The sequence below is a fragment of the Phytophthora cinnamomi genome, assembly GCF_018691715.1.
Source record: "Phytophthora cinnamomi strain GKB4 chromosome Unknown Contig15, whole genome shotgun sequence".
NCBI classification, from domain to species: Eukaryota; Oomycota; class Peronosporomycetes; order Peronosporales; family Peronosporaceae; genus Phytophthora; species Phytophthora cinnamomi.
Window position 1 is genome coordinate 1345997 of NW_027150948.1, and position 18188 is coordinate 1364184.

At 58.4% G+C, this 18188-nt stretch overlaps 9 protein-coding genes across 10 annotated transcripts; 6 read left to right on the forward strand and 3 right to left on the reverse strand.

Moving 5' to 3' along the window:
• Nucleotides 1-60: 60 nt before the first annotated feature.
• On the forward strand, nt 61-847 carry IUM83_09654 (Glycoside hydrolase; the record flags this gene model as incomplete). Its single annotated transcript, XM_067934105.1, has 2 exons — nt 61-320; nt 436-847. The coding sequence occupies 2 exons, from the start codon at nt 61-63 to the stop codon at nt 845-847; spliced, it is 672 nt and encodes a 223-aa protein (XP_067796849.1).
• A 636-nt stretch (nt 848-1483) lies between these two features.
• On the forward strand, nt 1484-4036 carry IUM83_09655 (Glycoside hydrolase; the record flags this gene model as incomplete). 2 transcript variants are annotated; one of them, XM_067934106.1, is made up of 2 exons in its annotated part: nt 1484-1803; nt 1898-1931. In XM_067934106.1, 2 exons carry the CDS (start codon nt 1484-1486, stop codon nt 1929-1931), a joined length of 354 nt encoding a protein of 117 aa, XP_067797010.1. The 2 variants fall into 2 exon arrangements, with proteins under 2 accessions (XP_067797010.1, XP_067797009.1); XM_067934107.1 differs by having other exon boundaries at nt 1484-4036.
• A 155-nt stretch (nt 4037-4191) lies between these two features.
• Nucleotides 4192-5440, forward strand: IUM83_09656 (uncharacterized protein; the record flags this gene model as incomplete). Its single annotated transcript, XM_067934108.1, has 2 exons — nt 4192-5350; nt 5421-5440. 2 exons carry the CDS (start codon nt 4192-4194, stop codon nt 5438-5440), a joined length of 1179 nt encoding a protein of 392 aa, XP_067797011.1.
• Nucleotides 5441-6051: 611 nt separating this feature from the next.
• Nucleotides 6052-6801, forward strand: IUM83_09657 (Proline iminopeptidase; the record flags this gene model as incomplete). Its single annotated transcript, XM_067934109.1, has 1 exon — nt 6052-6801. One exon carries the CDS (start codon nt 6052-6054, stop codon nt 6799-6801), a length of 750 nt encoding a protein of 249 aa, XP_067797012.1.
• Nucleotides 6802-7064: 263 nt separating this feature from the next.
• Nucleotides 7065-8122, forward strand: IUM83_09658 (Protein phosphatase 2C; the record flags this gene model as incomplete). The annotated part of the gene is made up of 3 exons (XM_067934110.1): nt 7065-7175; nt 7261-7361; nt 7441-8122. The coding sequence occupies 3 exons, from the start codon at nt 7065-7067 to the stop codon at nt 8120-8122; spliced, it is 894 nt and encodes a 297-aa protein (XP_067797017.1).
• Nucleotides 8123-9124: 1002 nt separating this feature from the next.
• IUM83_09659 (putative E3 ubiquitin ligase involved in peroxisome organization) lies at nt 9125-10405 on the reverse strand (the record flags this gene model as incomplete). Its single annotated transcript, XM_067934111.1, has 2 exons — nt 9125-9931; nt 10022-10405. 2 exons carry the CDS (start codon nt 10403-10405, stop codon nt 9125-9127), a joined length of 1191 nt encoding a protein of 396 aa, XP_067797018.1.
• Nucleotides 10406-10794: 389 nt separating this feature from the next.
• On the forward strand, nt 10795-12036 carry IUM83_09660 (Acetyl-CoA acetyltransferase; the record flags this gene model as incomplete). Its single annotated transcript, XM_067934112.1, has 1 exon — nt 10795-12036. One exon carries the CDS (start codon nt 10795-10797, stop codon nt 12034-12036), a length of 1242 nt encoding a protein of 413 aa, XP_067796862.1.
• Nucleotides 12037-12197: 161 nt separating this feature from the next.
• On the reverse strand, nt 12198-14532 carry IUM83_09661 (uncharacterized protein; the record flags this gene model as incomplete). Its single annotated transcript, XM_067934113.1, has 5 exons — nt 12198-12409; nt 12487-12589; nt 12658-12805; nt 13595-13968; nt 14038-14532. 5 exons carry the CDS (start codon nt 14530-14532, stop codon nt 12198-12200), a joined length of 1332 nt encoding a protein of 443 aa, XP_067796908.1.
• A 652-nt stretch (nt 14533-15184) lies between these two features.
• On the reverse strand, nt 15185-17553 carry IUM83_09662 (putative heterogeneous nuclear ribonucleoprotein A1; the record flags this gene model as incomplete). The annotated part of the gene is made up of 5 exons (XM_067934114.1): nt 15185-16701; nt 16791-16962; nt 17040-17206; nt 17291-17331; nt 17531-17553. The coding sequence occupies 5 exons, from the start codon at nt 17551-17553 to the stop codon at nt 15185-15187; spliced, it is 1920 nt and encodes a 639-aa protein (XP_067796910.1).
• Nucleotides 17554-18188: the final 635 nt, after the last annotated feature.

Here is an 18188-nt window from a genome sequence, read left to right on the forward strand (position 1 = left end):
AGCAACGGGTTTATTGATCTTGCGCCGTAAACGGTGGCTTTCCTCGGGGCTGGAGCCGGCATGGCTGTAGATGCTGCCGCTGTTCAGTGCCTCGATGGCATGGCCAGGGTGGCCCGCGTTGTGGGTGACTGGGAGTCCGCGAACGCGTGGGTCGACACTGCTGCCAGCGTGAAGACTGCCATCAACGACCTGCTCTGGAATGATACGCTGAGCAACTACGCCTTGGATGTGTCAACGCCTGAGGTGTACGGCGTCTCGGCCATTGCGTTTGCTCTCACGTCGGGCGTAGCAAGCGAAACTCAAATCAAGCTGCGTGGAAGGTCTGGAGGGTCTGCGTCAAGGCCCTAGCTACCTTGACTCGAGCACCACAGGCAATACCACTGAAATATCGCCGAACACGAACGGGTTCTTGCTTGATGCACTGCTGCAGCACAGCTACACCGACCAGGCTGTCTTGTTGCTGGACAACCTCTGGGACGCCATGATCTGGAACGAGTCGTACCGCACTGGTGCTAGTTGGGAGTACGTCGCGCAGTCACTGGAGCCCGGCATCGACTTTTTCACTTCTCTGAGCCATCCTTGGGGCGGTGCACCTACCTACGCATTGACCAACTACATTGTTGGCATTCGTCCGGTGGAGTTCGGGTTCCGCCGCTGGATCGTGAATCCGCTGGTGACGGGCCTGAATGTGACCCGCGCCAGCGCGACGGTGAGCACTCCGCACGGAGATTTGTCGGCTGCTTGGGAGCTTGTCGACAGTCAGCTCAGCGTGACTATCACTGCCCCTGTGGGCACGGACGGCACATTCGAAGTCGCTCAGCCCAGCTCGCCCTCGGGGGGTATATGAGGAGCACCTCGTTGGTACTGGCGAAGCTACGTCATTCGCCGTTCAGCTGTAAGTAGGGCACACGCCGATTTTGAAGTGTAAATGAGCATTTCTCGTAGGTTAGCCCCGTGCGGTGAGTTTCCCCATCGCCCATTACGACGCCTGAATTGCAGTCAGTGGCATGAAATTCCCACGCTGTTGATGATGAGGTATAACTTTTTTTTGCAGATGACCGGGCAGAAATTAAGTTGCAGTGTTCAACGCACATGATCCAGAGGCGTGCGAATCGTTTTTTTTACATGTACAAGTGGCCGACCCACCCTCTTTGCACTTCAGAGCGCTGGTCCAACTGATAATGCTTGCCGCACCTGGTGGCGACCCAGCAGGACCGAGCCGCGGTCTTGCCCACTTCAACTTCATCTGTCAGCTCTTCGCCGCAGTGATAAGGCTTCAGCTTGAAGATCGTACTGGCATGATGCCACGCTTTACGTGCGCGCCAAGTTCATGTACGTGTTCCCTCAGGCAAATCGAAGCGCGCAGATCTGCACAGACTTCAACCACTCGGCAAGAATCGGTAGACATCGCGCCACCACCAGCTCAGTTCCCGTTTGGATTGATCGCGATCAGTTCAACATTTCGTCTCGGCAACAGGAAAAGATGCGCGGGTTTCGAGTTGCTGTGGTCGTGGTGGCGCTTTGCACCGACAACGGCTTCGTCGATGCAACCATCGACTATGGGGTATTTACGCCCAAGAAGCTTGCGCTTGGTACAGCACCGACGATGGGGGCAAGCGACTACGCCAGTGGATTCACACTCACCGCAGCAGAGCCCATCGCCACGCTCGACTATGGCTACGAGGTGGTGGGACTGCCGTACTTCGTAGTATCTGCAGTCTCAAGTGGCCCCGTCGACGTGGAAGTCAAGTACTCGGAGCAATTCTCAGTGCTTTCGACCAACTTCTCGGACGGACCCTCGCAGTACGCCACGGCTGTCGCTAACTCACGTCGAGTGGAGACTCACCGCATCACTCTGGATGAGATAAACGCAACGGTGACATCCATGTTGAGCCAGCCAGGTCAGCGTTGGCAAACGTTGCGCTTACTGAGTGGCGACTTCGTCACATTCGAAGCAGTTGGTTTCCAAGCGTCGATCGAGGTGATCGACGATCTGTCCACACTCCCCGGGACCTTTTCGAGTTCTAACACCAAGTACAACGAGATTTGGAACCTTGGTGCGCGCGCCGTCAGTGCTGCGTGTCTGGATGCAGGCAGCCAAATCTCGTCCTGGAGTGCGTCGGAAGAGAACGGGACTTTTGTGCCTGGTACGCGTCCGGGCGTCTCGTACAAGTCGTGGAATCTGAGCGACTACACGCTCGAGTTCGAGACCCAGATCATCCGCGGCGGCGTTGGTTTCTACATCGGCTACGACATTACAGCCAACCGAGGCTCCCTCATGTTCCATTTGTCGTCGGAGTACCCCGCGAACTCGACCTATGTAAATACCAACACGACACTGTTCCCAGCCAACTCGGTGACCCTAACCTACGGATTCGACTTCGTTAACACCACGGACATGACGAGCTACCCTATGGGAAACTATGAAGTTCCCTTCAATGTGAAGGAGCACGTCTGGTACCCGGCGAAACTCGCGGTGAACTCCACAGCGGGAAACCTGGTACTGTGGTTGGACGGTCATCAAGTTCTTGATGTGACGATCGCTGCGTTCGGCTACAGTGACTCCCAGCTTACGCTCAACGGCTACTCGACGACTGGAAAAGGTGCTATCGGCTTCGGCGGATGGCAAGACCAGGCTTCCTTCATCCGCAACGTCACGGCTACAAGTTTGAACGATTCAACAAATGTACTCTACTCGAACCCGATGGCCGATGAGAGTGTGGTGCTGCCAGAATTCGGCGTACAAAGTAACACGTACGGGGCGTGCCTCGACGGCGCCAAGCGCGACCGGTACATTTGGCTGGGCGACTTCTACCACACGACACGCATCATGGGCGTGGCCAACTCGAAGGCCGAGCAGATCACCGGAACGTGGGAATACTTGTTCAATTACCAGGGGCCAAACGGACAGTACCCAGGCCTGATGGTCATGACCTACGAGACTCCGATGCCCACGCCTGAAGTCTTCATGTTTGACGCCGGCACCGCAAACGCCTATTTGAATTTCCCGGACTATGACATCTTGGGGCTTATCGGGTTTGTGTCGTACATGGAGTATTTCAACGACGTCGACTTCGCGCGAGCCAACTGGGGGTCTTTGAAGAACGCTACTTCGTGGCTTGCCAGTTGTCAAGAGAGTGACGGGCTCATTGACGTCAATAAGTACGTGGAAGTGTACGTGTTCTTGGGATCAAGTGCCGGCACCGCTGTCAACGCTGCAGCTGTCCAGAGTCTGGAAGGCATGGCCAAGGTGGCCGAGGCAGTAGGAGACGGCGACTCGGCCAGCCAATGGGCAGACGTCGCTGCCAGCGTCAAGACAGCCATCAATGAGCTGCTCTGGAATGACACGCTGGGCAACTACGCAGTGGACGTGTCGACTCCTGAGGTGTACGGCGTCTCGGCCACTGCGTTCGCCATCACCTCGGGCGTGGCAAACGAAACTCAGATCAAGCTGTGCGTTCAAAGCTTGGAGGGTTTGCGCCAAGGCCCCGGGTATCTCGACACGAGCGACACGGACAACGCGACCAAGATCTCGCCGAACACGAACGGGTTCTTGCTTGATGCACTGCTGCAAACCGGTCACGCGGACGAAGCTGCCTTCTTGCTGGACAACCTCTGGGACGCCATGATCTCGGACGAGTCGTACCGCTCCGGAGCCAGTTGGGAGTACGTCTCGCAGTCGCTCGAGCCTGGACTCGAGGAGTTCACGTCGTTGAGTCACCCGTGGGGCGGAGCGCCAACGTACGCGTTGACCAACTACGTCGCCGGCATTCGGCCCGTGGAGTTCGGATTCCGCCGCTGGATCGTGAACCCGCTGGTGACGGGGCTGGACATCACGAGCGCGAACGCTACCGTGAGCACTCCCCACGGCTCCATCACTGCAGCTTGGGAACGTGACGACACCCAACTCCGCGTTTCAATCACAGCCCCCATCGGGACGGAAGGCGTGTTCCAAGTGACACATCCCAACTCCAGCACCTACCAGCAGAGTCTCAACGGCACCGGGGAGCCCATTTTATTCACCGTCCAGCTATAGGTGAAGCAGCGATCAAACCACTGCAACTTGGCTTCAACATCAAAAATGTAGCCATACCTTCCATCTGTCATACCCGTATTCTCTCCCTTTTAGAATCCCATTGTGTCGCGCACATCAAACCGCACCAAGACACATAATACCGGTATTATAACGTTATGGTGGGCTCGACGCCTGCCGCCCGCCAGCCCCGCGCTGCGCCACCCGCCACGCGCCGCGCGCCTGAAGCTGCCGGCCCGGAGACCAAGAAGCGCCGTACGACCGCACCCGCAGCGGCTCCTGTGCCCGCCGCCGCCAAGCCGCTGAACCGCAAGCGCTTCCTGCGCTTCCTCAAGTCGCACGAGCTCAAGTTCGGGCTGGCGCCCGTGGCGCGCGACGAGGCGTCGGGCGAGGTGACGCTGGTGGTGTGCCGCTTCTGCCAGCACTTCGGGCGCGAGCAGCGGCCGGACAAGCAGCGGCGCAGCACCAGGAACGTCAAGTACTTCCGCAACTCGTTCCGCACGGACCAGTACCAGCAGCACCACGAGCTGTCGCACTGCGAGGCGTGGAAGCGCTACCAGGCCTGCAGCGACGACGACAAGCGAGCCTTCTTCCCGCTGCCCGAGGGCGCCACGCCCGAGGTGCCCGTGCAACCCGTGGCGCCCCCGCAGAAGCTCAAGGTCGAGCTCGCGCCCGGCGAGGTCTGGGCGCTCGAGCCCACGCGCGAGGAGCGGCGCCGGTTCTTCGAGCTCGCGCCGGCAATCGTGGAACTCGTGGCCGTCATGGCCATCGGTGCCACGCAGCCCACGGTGCAGAACGTCATTGAGAAGCAGAGCCACCACTTGATGGAGCACGCGCACGAGCCGCGCTCCAATGCCGTGGCCAGGTGGATCCCGCCGGACGACACGTTCCAGTCGTGCACGCTCGTGGGCACCGTGGTGGACCCGTTGTACCGCGTGGTGGCCTTCTCTCGCGCGCAGATCGACTGCTTGGTGGAGCTGGCCGCGGCGGGCTTGTCGTTCCGACAGATTTCGAGTGCGATGCGGTCGTTTCGGTCGCATGCGCCGGTGCTGCTTCGTGATGTGGTGAGGAATCGAGGCGCGGAGGGCGATGCCGCCGCCACCGCAAATAAACAGCTCCAAGGAGCTCAGAACGCGAGCCCGCAATACAACGAGGAGCAGACGGCAGAGTTTGTACGACTGATCATCGCGGCGAGCTTGAGCGTGACTGCAAGGCTTCTGCGTGGATGCTGGGCCTTTTCGTTGGTGTTGAAGGCGTCGATGGAACACGCACCGGCGCGGTCGTATTTGGAGTTTCGAGTGAAGGTGTATGGTGGAGGTGTGATGCACAACGTGCACCTCCTTTCAATCCCATGTTTTGAGGGCAAGTGCAAAATGATGATGTACAGTACTCTGGAAAGAGTACTAACCGTTGTCCTGCCTAACTGGAGACAGCGTCTCATTGGTGTGGCGACTGATGGAGATGCCCAAATGCCTGATCGAGTACTGGAAATTGTTGCGCGTTTGCAGCAAGAAACAGCAACTCCTGTGGTATACCGCTCCTCGAGTGGGTGCCACCAGTTAGATTGTATTGTGACGAACTTTTATTCATCCCTACAAGGCGGCTGCTTCCTGTTGGTTCTGAAGGAGCTCTCTGCGTATATCCGGCGAGAACCGCAACTTCTCGAGAGAATGACAGCGCCTCCTCCAACCCCCAGTTGCTCCGGCAGCTCGAAGGATAGATGGATTGCGCTTGGAAAGGAAACTAACTGGATTGCGGCTCATCGCGAGTTAATTTACCAGCATTTGGAGGTTGAGAAGCCTCCAAGCGCACCTGATAGAACATGGTGGTTATTTTTCGCGACGGTCGATTGGGTTGCTACTCGAGCGAACGAGACCTTCACCAAGTTGCTACGTAACCACACGACCATTGCCGATCAGATTGAAAGCGTAGCTGCGTTCTCCAGGGACTGTGCTACTTCCTTTCACGCGCTAGGACCGCTGGATGATCCGCTCTTAGCAAACGTAGTCCATGACAAGATGTACAAGTCACGCAAGGGCCGCTTCGCATTGAGCAAACCGAGCATGCTCGCATTCATCAAGGAGATCGACGTGTTGTCACATGATATTATCAACACCACCGATGATCCTATGGTAGACCTGGCCGCCGAAAACCTGTCAATTTGCGGAGTAAGCATGATCGAGGCTCTGCTGGAGCTCAGCGCTGTGCTCAGCGACGAAGGATGCAACGGCACGCAACGTGGGCTCAACAAACCCAAGGTGTCCGAGTTTCTACCCCCAACGCTACCTCACGAGCTTGCGCAGCTCAGCGGCCGCGAGTTCACATCGTTGCTTCGAACGTACGGTCCGATGGTGCGCACCTTCCTGTCCGAGGAAGACATTGACATCATGGACCAGGAGCTGCAAGGTCTGCGTCGAGGCGCTGTTCGCGAGTCGGTGCTCAGCGCTGCGTTGGCCAACTGCAATGCTGACACGCGGTTCGAAGAAGCGTGGGCGCTGACAGAGCGCCGGTTCAAGCTGCTCGAGTGCTTCGCCGGCGGGTTCGCGAGCTTGTATTCCTGCGACCCAATCACCACCCAAGGCGGCACCAGCGACCTGTCGCTGTGCCGCATCGACATGGACACAGCACGCGTACTGCTCGCAGACTTTGCGCTGGAAGGGTCTCTGCACGCGCAGCAGTTCCCCGCGCTCATGGTGTTGAACGAGAAGCTGGACGCCGAGGCAAGCCGAGCCAACAGAGCAGCGAACGCGAACACGACCGTGGTGTGAGAGATAGTCGACGTCAGTCCATCAGTTTTGCATCCAGGATAAATGTAATACTCCGCGCAGTTGTGTACATGTATTCCCGAGACGTCGGATATCAACAACACCACTGCACCCGTCCTGCAATGCGTGTCAATAGCTTCAACTTTGTGTTGAAGTCAGTGCTCGGTGAACCCAAAACCCCACGCCACACCATTTGTACACCAAATATAAAGCAAAAAATTGTCAGCAGCTCGTCACATTCCTCAGAAGTTCCATCGTCCCCCAAGATGTCCCGCTTCCTGGCAGAACCCATCACGACCAAGGCCTCTGAGAGCTTCACGGCGCCCGGCATGACCATCGGCAGGTCCAGTATGCAGGGCTGGCGCGACACCATGGAGGTAGAACGCCCTACCTGCAGCTGCGAGCGGTCGAGTCGACGTTGTGACACAATACCTAATTATTATATTTATTTATTATCAATAGGACGTGGATATTGTGAGCATCCCCATGCACCCAGACGTGCCGCTCACCACCTGCGTCGCTGTGTTTGACGGCCACGGAGGACCCGCCGTCTCCACGTACATGTACGTGGCCTTCTGGCTGAATTATGATGCATAGTGACGATTGCACTGACTGTTGCTGTTGTTATTGGTGTTGCTGCAGAGCTGAGAAAATCGTGGGGGCTATCACGGCCACGGAGGCCTTCAAGAAGGACCACAAGTCGCCGGAATCGCTGGCTGTGGCTCTGTGTGAGGGCTTCATGGCCGCCGACGAGATGCTGAAGGAGGACCCGGAGTTCGCCACGTCCAGCGACGAGGTGGGCTCCACTGGGCTCTTCGCCATCGTCACGCCCACGGACATTGTTTGCGCCAATGTGGGCGACTCGCGCTGCATTCTGAGCAACGCCAAAACGCCGGAGGTACTGCAACTATCGGTGGACCACAAGCCTGACTTAGAGTTCGAGAAGCAGCGCATTGTGGCGGCGGGAGGCACAGTCTTCCGCGGCCGTGTGTGCGGTGGCGTGGCTGTCTCGCGGAGCTTCGGTGATTTGTGGTTCAAGCGCAACGCCGATCTCAAGCCCCACCAGCAGCTGGTGACGTCCGAGCCCTGTGTGCGTGTGCAGCGCCGCGATCCCGCGGACGAGTTCCTGGTGCTCTGCTGTGATGGTATCTACGACGTCATGAGCAACGACCAGCTGCGCAAGTTCATCCGCAGCAAGGTCAAGAACGGCGTGAAGAACCCCAAGGAAATCGCTGAGAACCTGCTCGACGAGTGTCTGGCCAAGGGCAGCCGCGATAACATGAGTGCTGTCATCGTGCTCTTTGAAGCTGGTCTCAAGAAGTAACTAGCCTTTTCGCCAGCAAGGAAGCCATGCATAGCTGGGTGCATCTCGCACTGCGCGATAGGCTTCGCTTGTTTTATTCTATCTTAACTCTGTGTTTTTCGCTTCATACAAACAGGTCGCTGTTTACCCTCAGAAGCGTTTTGTGTTGGTTGCCTCTACTCAATGGATGTTTGTAGTTGGGGATTCGTGACGTACTCGTACAGCAAGCTCGCGCGCAGAGATTCCATGTGCTTCTTGGTGCTATTGCTAACGGACGCGTCCGGATCGTGATCATGTTTCCCATCGATATGTGGTAGCAGCAGCATTGGGTATCGATGTACAAGCATCATGAGCATTGGGCGGTACGCTTCCGGTGCAGGTGCGTCGAAATCACTTCCAAGCTCCACGGCACAACGAAAGCAGCGCACCACATCTGTGTCCACGAGCAGGTCGGGAGTCGGTGGTATCTGTTCTTTGCCAAGAAACTCGAGCGCCTGCAATGCATTCTGTTCAACGCACACGACTGCGGCGTACGCGAGGTAACGCAATGCGTAGCAACACTGGAATCGTGGCCTGCGAGGAAAATATTTCTCCCATCTGCACATGCCATACAACAAGCACTCGTGAATATCCGCTGATAACGCAGCGGCTGGGCTGGAGGTGCTTGCAGTTGCTGGAGCAGGATAAAGCAGGAGCTCCATTATCTCGATCTGATTGTGTGCGGCGGCACAAGAGAAGGCGTATCCAAACAGCTCTTGAACAGGTTCACTGAAAACCGCGTACCGAGTCTGCAGATCTACCACGCTGGATCGGCACATCTCGAAGTTACCTTCCGTGCACGCCTGCACAAACTTCTCCTCCAGCTCAGTAGGTATCATGACGAGTGCACGGGTAGCCACCGCGGCCACGGAGATCTTCCAATGCCAAAACGACGCGAATAATAACTCTTGTGATTGTCAGACGTTACTTGGCCTTCCTACTACAGACCCCTCCTGCTTGGACAAAACTTTGGAGAGCCCAAATCTACGGATCTCTTGCGTCGTCGTAGATTTTGACGATGGAAACGAGGTCGCACTTCATCTGCGTGATAGGACACTCGCCATGCTGCTCAACATGGCGGTATATACACGGGTAGCAGAAAACGTATCCAGAAGGTGCCATGGCGGGGTTGACTCGTTTCTTCTTGCACAGCGGGCACAGCGCGGGGTCCATGGTAGCCAACGTCAACGCTTGGCCGGAAAATTGCGGCGGTAGTGGCGGCGGCGGGATCGGTGCGTCAGTGCCGGTGAGACGCAGCTTGGCCGCCACGCCCTCTTCCGAGTACATCCACTCGACGAACTTGTATCCGGCAATACCCAGCAAAAGCAACACATACGAGTGATCCAGCGTCGCCCACGCTGCACGAAGCGCCAGTCTCCGAGCCTTGTCAAACAGCCCAGGCCCACCCAGCTTCTCCATCAGCTTCTCACGATAATTGGATTCATTCTGCCGGAACGCCGATTCATCATCTGGCGTGACCCGCACGAGCACCGTCTTCATAATACGCAAGAACGGCGAGAAGTACTGCGTGTCTCCGAAGAGATACAGCCACTGGTAGAGGAAGAAAGACCCTTCGTACGCGAAGTGCGCGAACGGGTACGTCGCCACGAAGCCCTTCTTCAACGTCCGCAGGTAGGCGAACCCACGCAGCCGTCGCAGGAAGTCCCCCATCCGTTGCTCCCTCCGTCCAGCCTCAGCAGTCCCCGCACCCGCGGTCGTCGTCCGCATTAACTGCTCCGCCGTCTCCTTGTGATACGCGTCCAGCTTCGACTTCACGTACGGCACCAGCACCTACCCCAAATATCAATGCACCACCGACGTTAGCACTCTACACCTACCACTCGCACTACTATATGCGAAAATACTATGCTACCGACGTACAGCGAAGAGCAGCGCGAGCTTCCTGGCTCTCGGCGTGAGGGGCGACGTGGCGGGCTCCGCCCCCTCGGCCGCCGGCGCGTGCAGCATGACGCGCTTCATGCCGTAGAACTTCTCGGTGGCCAGGCCGTCGTAGCGCGACAGGAAGTAGCTCTCGATGCAGTAGCGCAGCAGCGCGTAGCTCTCGTCCAAGCGGCGCACGGGCAGCGCCAGCGCCAGCCGCGGGTACGACTCGCACAGCGTGTGCGCCAGGTACTCCACCGCCGGCTTGAAGCCCGCGGCCATGCGCTCCTGCATCAGAAGCTCGAACAGCGACGGCGCCTTGGCCGAGGCGTCGGCCGCGCCCTCGTCCGCGGCGAAGCCCTGCGTCTGCTCCAGGAACAGCATCGCGTTGACGCAGTCAAAGTCGGCAATGACCCGCTAGCGGCTTCAATTAGCCCTTGGGGCGACCGTCGCGCGACATCCCCTTGCAGCGACCGTCCAGCTACCGTCACGCAACATCGTCGGCGTTGGCGTCAGATACGCCGCTTGTTTCGCTCGCACAACGCTATATCATGTTCATCACTATATTCATTTATACACGAATCTTTAACTCTTATTCAATATAATATGAAAGAAGATAGAACTTCTGTAAGCAGGGTATCAAATTATGAGTCGAGGTTGAAGTTGGTGATGAGACGCAATGCATCCAATCACAGGGCCTGATGCGACGCAGCATTTAACGCGGTTCAACTCGACCGCTTCACTTCCGCTTCTGCCTCCTCGTCGACGCCGCCATGGCCATGCTGCTGCGCCGCGCCGCCCCCTCGTCCCGCCGCCTCTTCAGCACGCGCGTGGCCGACACCGACGTGGTGATCGCCAGCTACGCGCGCACGCCCATCGCGTGCTTCAACGGCTCGTTCGCGCCGCTGTCCGCGCCCGAGCTGGGCGCCGTGGCCAACGCCGCCGCCGTCGCGCGCGCCGGGCTCGAGCCCGCGCAGATCCAGGAGGCCTTCCTGGGCAACGTGGTGAGCGCCGGCATCGGTCAGGCGCCAGCACGCCAGTCCGTGCTCAAGGCGGGCTTCCCGGACTTCATCCCGTGCACGACGGTCAACAAGGTGTGCGCGTCCGGCATGAAGGCGCTGGCCATCGGCGCGCAGAGCCTGCTGAGCGGCAGCCAGCAGCTGGTGCTGGCCGGCGGCTTCGAGAGCATGACCAACGTGCCGCACTACCTGCCCAAGGCGCGCGCGGGCTACCGCCTGGGCAACGGCACGCTGGTGGACGGCGTGATCCACGACGGGCTCTGGGACCCGTACAACGACCAGCACATGGGCATGTGCGGCGAGAAGTGCGCCGAGGACTTCGGCTTCTCCCGCGAGGACCAGGACGCCTTCGCCATCGAGAGCTACCGCCGCGCCGTGGACGCCAGCGAGCGCGGCTTCTTCAAGGCGGAGATCACGCCCGTGACCGTCAAGAGCCGCCGCGGCGACCAGGTCTTCGACACGGACGAGGAGATGTTCAACACCAAGACGGACAAGATCCCGACGCTGCGCCCCGCCTTCAAGAAGGACGGCACCATCACAGCCGCCAACGCCTCCACGCTCAACGACGGCGCAGCTGCGATGGTGCTCATGACGGGAGCCAAGGCCCGCGAGCTCGGCGTCACGCCTCTCGCGCGCATCCGCGGCTTTGCCGACGCTGCGCAGGACCCCGTGGAGTTCACCATTGCCCCCTCCAAGGCAGTGCCGCTGGCGCTGCACCACGCCGGCCTGCAGCTCAGCGACGTTGACTACCACGAGATCAACGAGGCCTTCTCGGTCGTGGCCCTGGCCAACATGCGTCTCATGAACATCCCGCACGACCGTGTCAACGTCAACGGCGGCGCCGTCGCTATCGGACACCCGATTGGCGTGTCCGGCACGCGCATCGTGGGTACCCTGATCCACATTCTCAAGGAGAAGGATGCCACTATCGGCTGTGCATCTATCTGCAATGGTGGCGGTGGCGCAGGTGCCATGGTCATCGAGCGCTTGAACTAGGGCCTGCAGTAGGCCTCCACCAAACGTAAAAGACAAAGTGAACGGTAATCAATACGCTGCCATTTAACATTAGCAGGGCATTTCAACTGTACAGACAGGCAGGCAGGCGTGCATCGACTTCAACCCGTTGATGCACCCTCGGAAACGCAAAATTGCTGTCGTCACCGCAGTGTGGCGAAGATCTCCTGCAAGTTCTTACGCAGCAGAAAGCGCTGGTCTTCGGTGAGCTCGTGCGCGTCGCACATGGTCTCCACGAATGACTCGATCTGCGAGAGAGGCACCTCAAACTCTAGCATACTCAGTGTGAACGACCCCAGCTGGCCGAATACAATGTTGTGGACGCGGCATACGGCCTCCTCGCGCGATGGCAAGCCTATAACATCGTACGCAACACGAAACCAAGCTCCGTTATTGCCTTTTCGGAGCTGTTGCATCATAGCACAGACTTACCATCGTGTTTGGGCCCACCGCTGGGGAGTTCTTCCCATGGACACGGCTGTGGTGTCCGTTGTAGCTCTTCTCCGATCGCTAGCAAAAGCGCCTTCTCCCAAAACTAACACAACAATATCAAATGTAAAAAGCTAACGTCGAGCATAGCACCACAAAGGGCCTAGTACTCACCGAAGGCGCTTTCCAAATGGCATGCTTCTTCACCTCTTCTTGCAAATAGGTCCGGGTGGCACCGCGTCCAATTCCCCCACCATGAAGCAGCGGGTGTGACTCGTCTACATACTGAAGCAACTCCTCACTCGTACGCTCCGTGTAGTCCCTGCAATCTGCACACAATGAGGACCTGCGTCGCCTCAAGTCCTCAGCCTCATCATCAAAGGAATGGGTGCAGCCATTCCGCGATGGATCTCCACCATTTTGTTTTCCTCCATTTGATGCCGATCGAGTGTCTTGCTGCGACTTCGGATAATAGAACGTCTCAGCCAAGATCATCGCCGTTTTTGCCGCTTTGATGTCGTCTTCCCGGACACACTCATCCAGGAACGCATTGAAGCTAGCGACAAGTGCATCAAAACTTGCTTGGTCCTTCACCTTCGTCTCTAAGCTGCGTTGTCGATTCAAGCACTTCACAAACAAGGCGCGCCCTTCTGCTGTTTTGCAAATATCGCGCACGAGAGCCTCAGCTGACGACTTGGTTTGATGGTTGCAGGATTCTTGTGGCGATGGAACAGACTCACCACTATCAGTAGCACTCCCTGGTGGCCGAGGGAGTTCTTCTCTTGCTTTGTTTTCTTCCAACTCACTGAACGTCGAGCCATGTACCGCATCCTCTGCGAAATATTGGTGAAGAGCAGCGCTCATCGGGGTCTGCATCAGCACACTATGCGGACTATCTAAGGGCGCCACGGATGTCATAGCGGCGATAGCAGGGTTGATAGCAGGTCCCCGTCGCGGAGAGGATGATGCCGTTGTCGAGGCCGTTGATGAAGTCGGCGACGCAAATGAGGCATCCTCGGCGCTGCTTCGGCGTTCCAGCAGACCAAGCGGGTGTCTTCTAGTCGCCGCTGCATGGTCCACCTGCATTTTACCCCACTGCCAATCCAGCAACGCCAACGCTTTCCCCTGGAAGTGCATATTGTCCGGGTCGCGCTGGTTATGGATGAGCAGCTGGATGTCCTCCGCGCGACTCAAGCTCTGCACGTGCGTTTCCAGCGACGCCAGCATTTGCTGCGAGACCTGCAGGCGCTCCTTCTCCACGTGGAGGAACCTGTGCAAGCTGGCATTGAGCTGGTCCAGCCTCTCCTCCTCCGCCTTCTGGTACGCCACACTCACCGCCATCGTCATCTCGTCCCGGGCAATGATGCGGTTGTACATGGTCGTCTTCGCGCGCGCGCGAGCCATCACCGCCTGTGCCTGCTCTTCTTCACACCTGGCGACGCGCGCCGCCAGCCGCTGCAGCTCAAACTCCGGCACGCCAATGCCCTGCAACACAACAACTCAATCAGCTCTGCTCGTCCTGCTCTCCACTGCACCCCCACGACCATAACGCACATGCAGTGCGAGCCTCTGTCTGTCCTTAGCATCACGAAGCTCCGCCGTGGCCTTGCTCAGCCTGCCGGCCGCGTCTCGGTGAGCGGCTGCGGCCTCCTCGTACTCGGCGTTGGCGTTGAGGATCTCGCCCTGCAGCGTCTGGATGTACGTCTCGGACGCGTCCTGCAGCGACTCGAGCGGCCCCGCGACCTGCTCGTCCAGCACCTGCGCCATGAGCAGCTGCTGCCTGCAGCTGGCGTCCACGAAGCCGCGCAGCTCCAGCAGCGCGCGCCTGACGCCCGTGCCCGGCTCCTCCAGCGCGCCGATCTCGGCCAGAAGCAGCGCGCGCAGCTGCTCGCTCGCGCCGCGCTCGGCCTCCGCCTTGCGCCGGAAGAAGGCCGCCAGGCCCTGCATGCTGCGCTTGCCCTTGTCCGCGTGCTCGTAGATGGTGCCGAACGGCACCTGGCAGAACGTACGGCGCCAGTGGTTCTCCTCGTCCTCCCACCCGCTCGCCATGCTCGACTCGACTAGGAATACTTAGTGAAGCTCTTGAAGTGTGGAGGAGCGGTGCTGTTGCGCTGTTGAAATGGTGTTTCAGCTGAAGAGAGGGGAAGCTGACTTGGGGGTTGTATGCGGACGTGCAAGTGTGGCTGCTGGCCAACTGCGGCGGGCCAAGTTGAAGTTGACGTGTCCGGTCAAAAGTGTATTCTGCACAAATGGTGGCGCTCCTTTTTACTTGTTCGCGTGACGTCGCCACTCGCTTCTTCTTCTTCTCTCTCTTTCTCTCTTCTGCTCGCCTGCAAACTACCTAAGTGCTAGCTATCTCCTACTCGACTATTTCGCTACCGACTAATAATCCCCTCCTTCCGACCGTCCGCTCACTCGTTCCGCCCGTCTCCTGCGCCAAGCATGCTCACGCCTCTCCGATCTTCGTTCTGCTCAGTTCTGTCCGTCGTTGTCTTGGTATTCGAGACGCCTCATCGCTGCGGCGCTATCTTGAAACACACCGCAGCATTCCTCCGTCGACTCCGTTTCTTTCTCTGTGCGCATGACGAGCGGCAGGAGAGTGCGAATATGCTCAAGCGTGAGCTACGTTGCGGGCTTGTGCTTATGTCAGGCACGACGGATGCCTGCACTGCCCAGCTGGATCCTTGTCTAGAGTCGCATTCTATCTGTACTGCCGATGGTACTCTGCTGCGGACGAAGGCAGATCGTATTCCAGAGATGTTGGTTCCTTGCGCAGATCGTCCACGTCAGGTGTTGCTTCACCGCTCATCATCCGTCCGAACGACGCAGAGTCTAGTGGGTGCTCAGCGACCCCGGTCTCGTGCTGCTGCTCGTGGGAGCGATTGGATGGGAGATAGTCTTGCTGCAAAAATCCGCCCAACGAGCTGTACGGCGCACTGTTGCCGCCCTCGTTGTGCATTCCAAATGCACCTCGCCCGACACCGTCACCTCCAAAACCACTGTCGATAGACAGACCAATGCCCATCATCCCGTTGCCGAATCCATCGCCGCTAGGATTGACTGCGGCTTCGTTGTTTCCGTAGCCGTTGTCGGAGTTCGAGTGCCAAGCACTTGATCCGTGAAGCGGAGCACCACCATTACGCTGGTTGGAAAACATGGAGAAGAGCGGCGTAGGAGCAGGCGGCAACGGAGGCTGTTGCTGCTGCTGCTGGCTTGGCGGTAGTGACGGAGAACCCCACGACTGCTGCTTCCACGGCGCTGCTTGCCACGACAGATTCGAAGACGACTCAGCGGTATCGTCCACGAGGCCGTGCGGCAGATAGCTTGACTCGGATGGCGACCCGAGAGGAATGTCCGCAGAGAGCTGCGGGCCCGAACTAGGAGACAGCTTCCACTGCTCGATCACCGGGTCAGTGTCAAGAGGGTGTAGAGCAACGTCCAACGGCGACAAGTGTCCGTTCGTAGCTGACACGGTGGCCGCATCAACGAGGTGATCCGACGAACCACGAGACGAAGAGCTTGCTGATAGCGGCGGCGAGGCTGCGCTGCTGCCACCACCCAGGATGCCTCCACCACGCGACGATCCGCCATCCCCAAGCACGAGGCTTGAGAGGGCATCTGCAACGCCGCTAATCGTGGAGGTATCGAGACTGATACCATTGCCCACACTGCCGGCATCTCCATTGCTGGAAAGAGGTCGAGGTGACGTCACTGAAGAAGACGGAAGCATGGCATTGGAGCTCGAAGTCTTTGGCAACCCCCGACCACCGAACCGAACAGCCGCAGCGTAGCCTCCCAGCATGCCGTTGGGCATGAGGTTGGCCGAAGCCGACGTGGTCCGGCTCAGCTTCTCAGATCCCATCGCAGCAGCGAGGCCACTAGTAGATGGAACACTGCCAGAGAGCGATACAGGTGGTGTCGTTGAGGTACTAAGGTCGTCCAGGCTTCCCACGGATCCAGGACCAGAAGGACCGCTGAAAGAACCTCCGCGCGACGAGACCGAACGCGGAGGGGGCACGTCCGTGCGCGGAACAGCGCGCTTCACCTCGACCGACTTACCGTCAATCACATGGTTCTTGTCCTGTAAGACCAGCTCCACACTGGCTTCACTTTCGAAAATGACAAAACCAAAGCCACGCGACTTGTTCGTCTCGCGATTGAACATCACCTCAGCCGACACCACCTTGCCATACTGCATAAAATACTTCTTAAAGTCCGCTGCGACAAGGAGCACAACACATAAGTTGATGACGGGGTTAGTCCAGCGCCTACAATTCTCTAAAGCGCAGACGCGAGGCCAGACGTACCATCCTTCGTTTCATAATGTAGGCCGCCCACGAATATTTTTTTCGTGGCGCCGACAGCACTGTTCGCGCTGATGCTGGATATTGAATTGCTGCTATTGCCACGACTTGACGACGATCCATTCCCGATATCGCGCATGCTCTCTGCCCGCGGGACGGCTCGCTTAGCTTCAACCTGCACAACGAAGCACAAGATAGTCAGTGACCGAAGTCAACTAGATGACAAGCAGAGGGATAAACGTCGCGACGTACTCTACGGCTGTCTAGGATGTGGTTGGGCTGTGCCAACGCTCTATCAACACATGCAGGGTCCGCATACGTAATAAAGCCGAAGCCTCGTGATCGTCTAGAAATCGGATCTTTCATCACCACGGCGTCCGTGACCGTGCCGTATGCCCCGAAGTACGACCGGAGTTTCTCTGCGAAATTCAACACAATAACATCCCAATGACATCGTCAGTTCTCCATCCTCTCCCCGCCCTTACCAGCCTCTCTTCACGCACCATCGGTCGTCTCGTACGAGAGTCCCCCGATGAAGATTTTTCTGCATACAAAAACATACATAGAGAGAGAAAAAAACAATTCGAACACGTGGTCAGTCACCGTGCTCCCTCCCCCTCCCTCCTCCCCCCTGGCGGCCGGTGCACCAAGCACCAGCCCACGACGACGAGGAAAAGGAAGGAAGGCTCTGCATCTAACGCAGCAGCTAGCCACGGGGGCCAGCCAGTTCCACGCGTGCTCACCCTAACTTGGTTGTGTCTGCCATCCTCGAGTCGCCCACTGCGATAAGTTGGAGCCAAGTTCAAAGTCGGAGCGCGCGCGACTTCTCTAGGCGCTGCGCTGGTGTTTGTGTCTGCTGCGTCTGCGGTGCTGTGCTGGCTCGCACGGGGGCCGGAGCGAAGCGCAGGGAATCCTCTGGCGAGCTGCCTCGGTCGACGGCAACGGGCGCGGGCGCCTCTCTGTTCTTCTGTGCGCTGCGGGTTGCGGCCTGCGGCGGGTGCGTGCGGCCGGCGAGTGTCGAGGCGGAGGAGACGCGTGCTCTGCTCTGCTGTGCTGCGCTGTGTCTCGCTCGGCGCTGCAAAGCTTCTCGCGCTTTTGGATGTCGTTCGGTCGGGTCGGCGTGTTGGTTTTGGTTCAGGTCGAAGGCGGCGCATAGAGTGGCCGGCTAGCGACAATATTGCGCTAGCGCAAGCGACCAGATGGCGGCGTGGTCGCACGCGATTGGGCGGGAGTTTGAAAGTATCCCCGGATTGGTCGGGATGTTTGACTTTCGCGTTGGGGCGGCTGTAGTAGTACTGTACTGTAGTAAGCTGAATTTCCAGCCCGAGGCAACGGCACTCTCTGCACTAAGCGCCCTCCACCTGCTCCTGGAGCACGCAGTATTTTATTGACGGGTTGCTC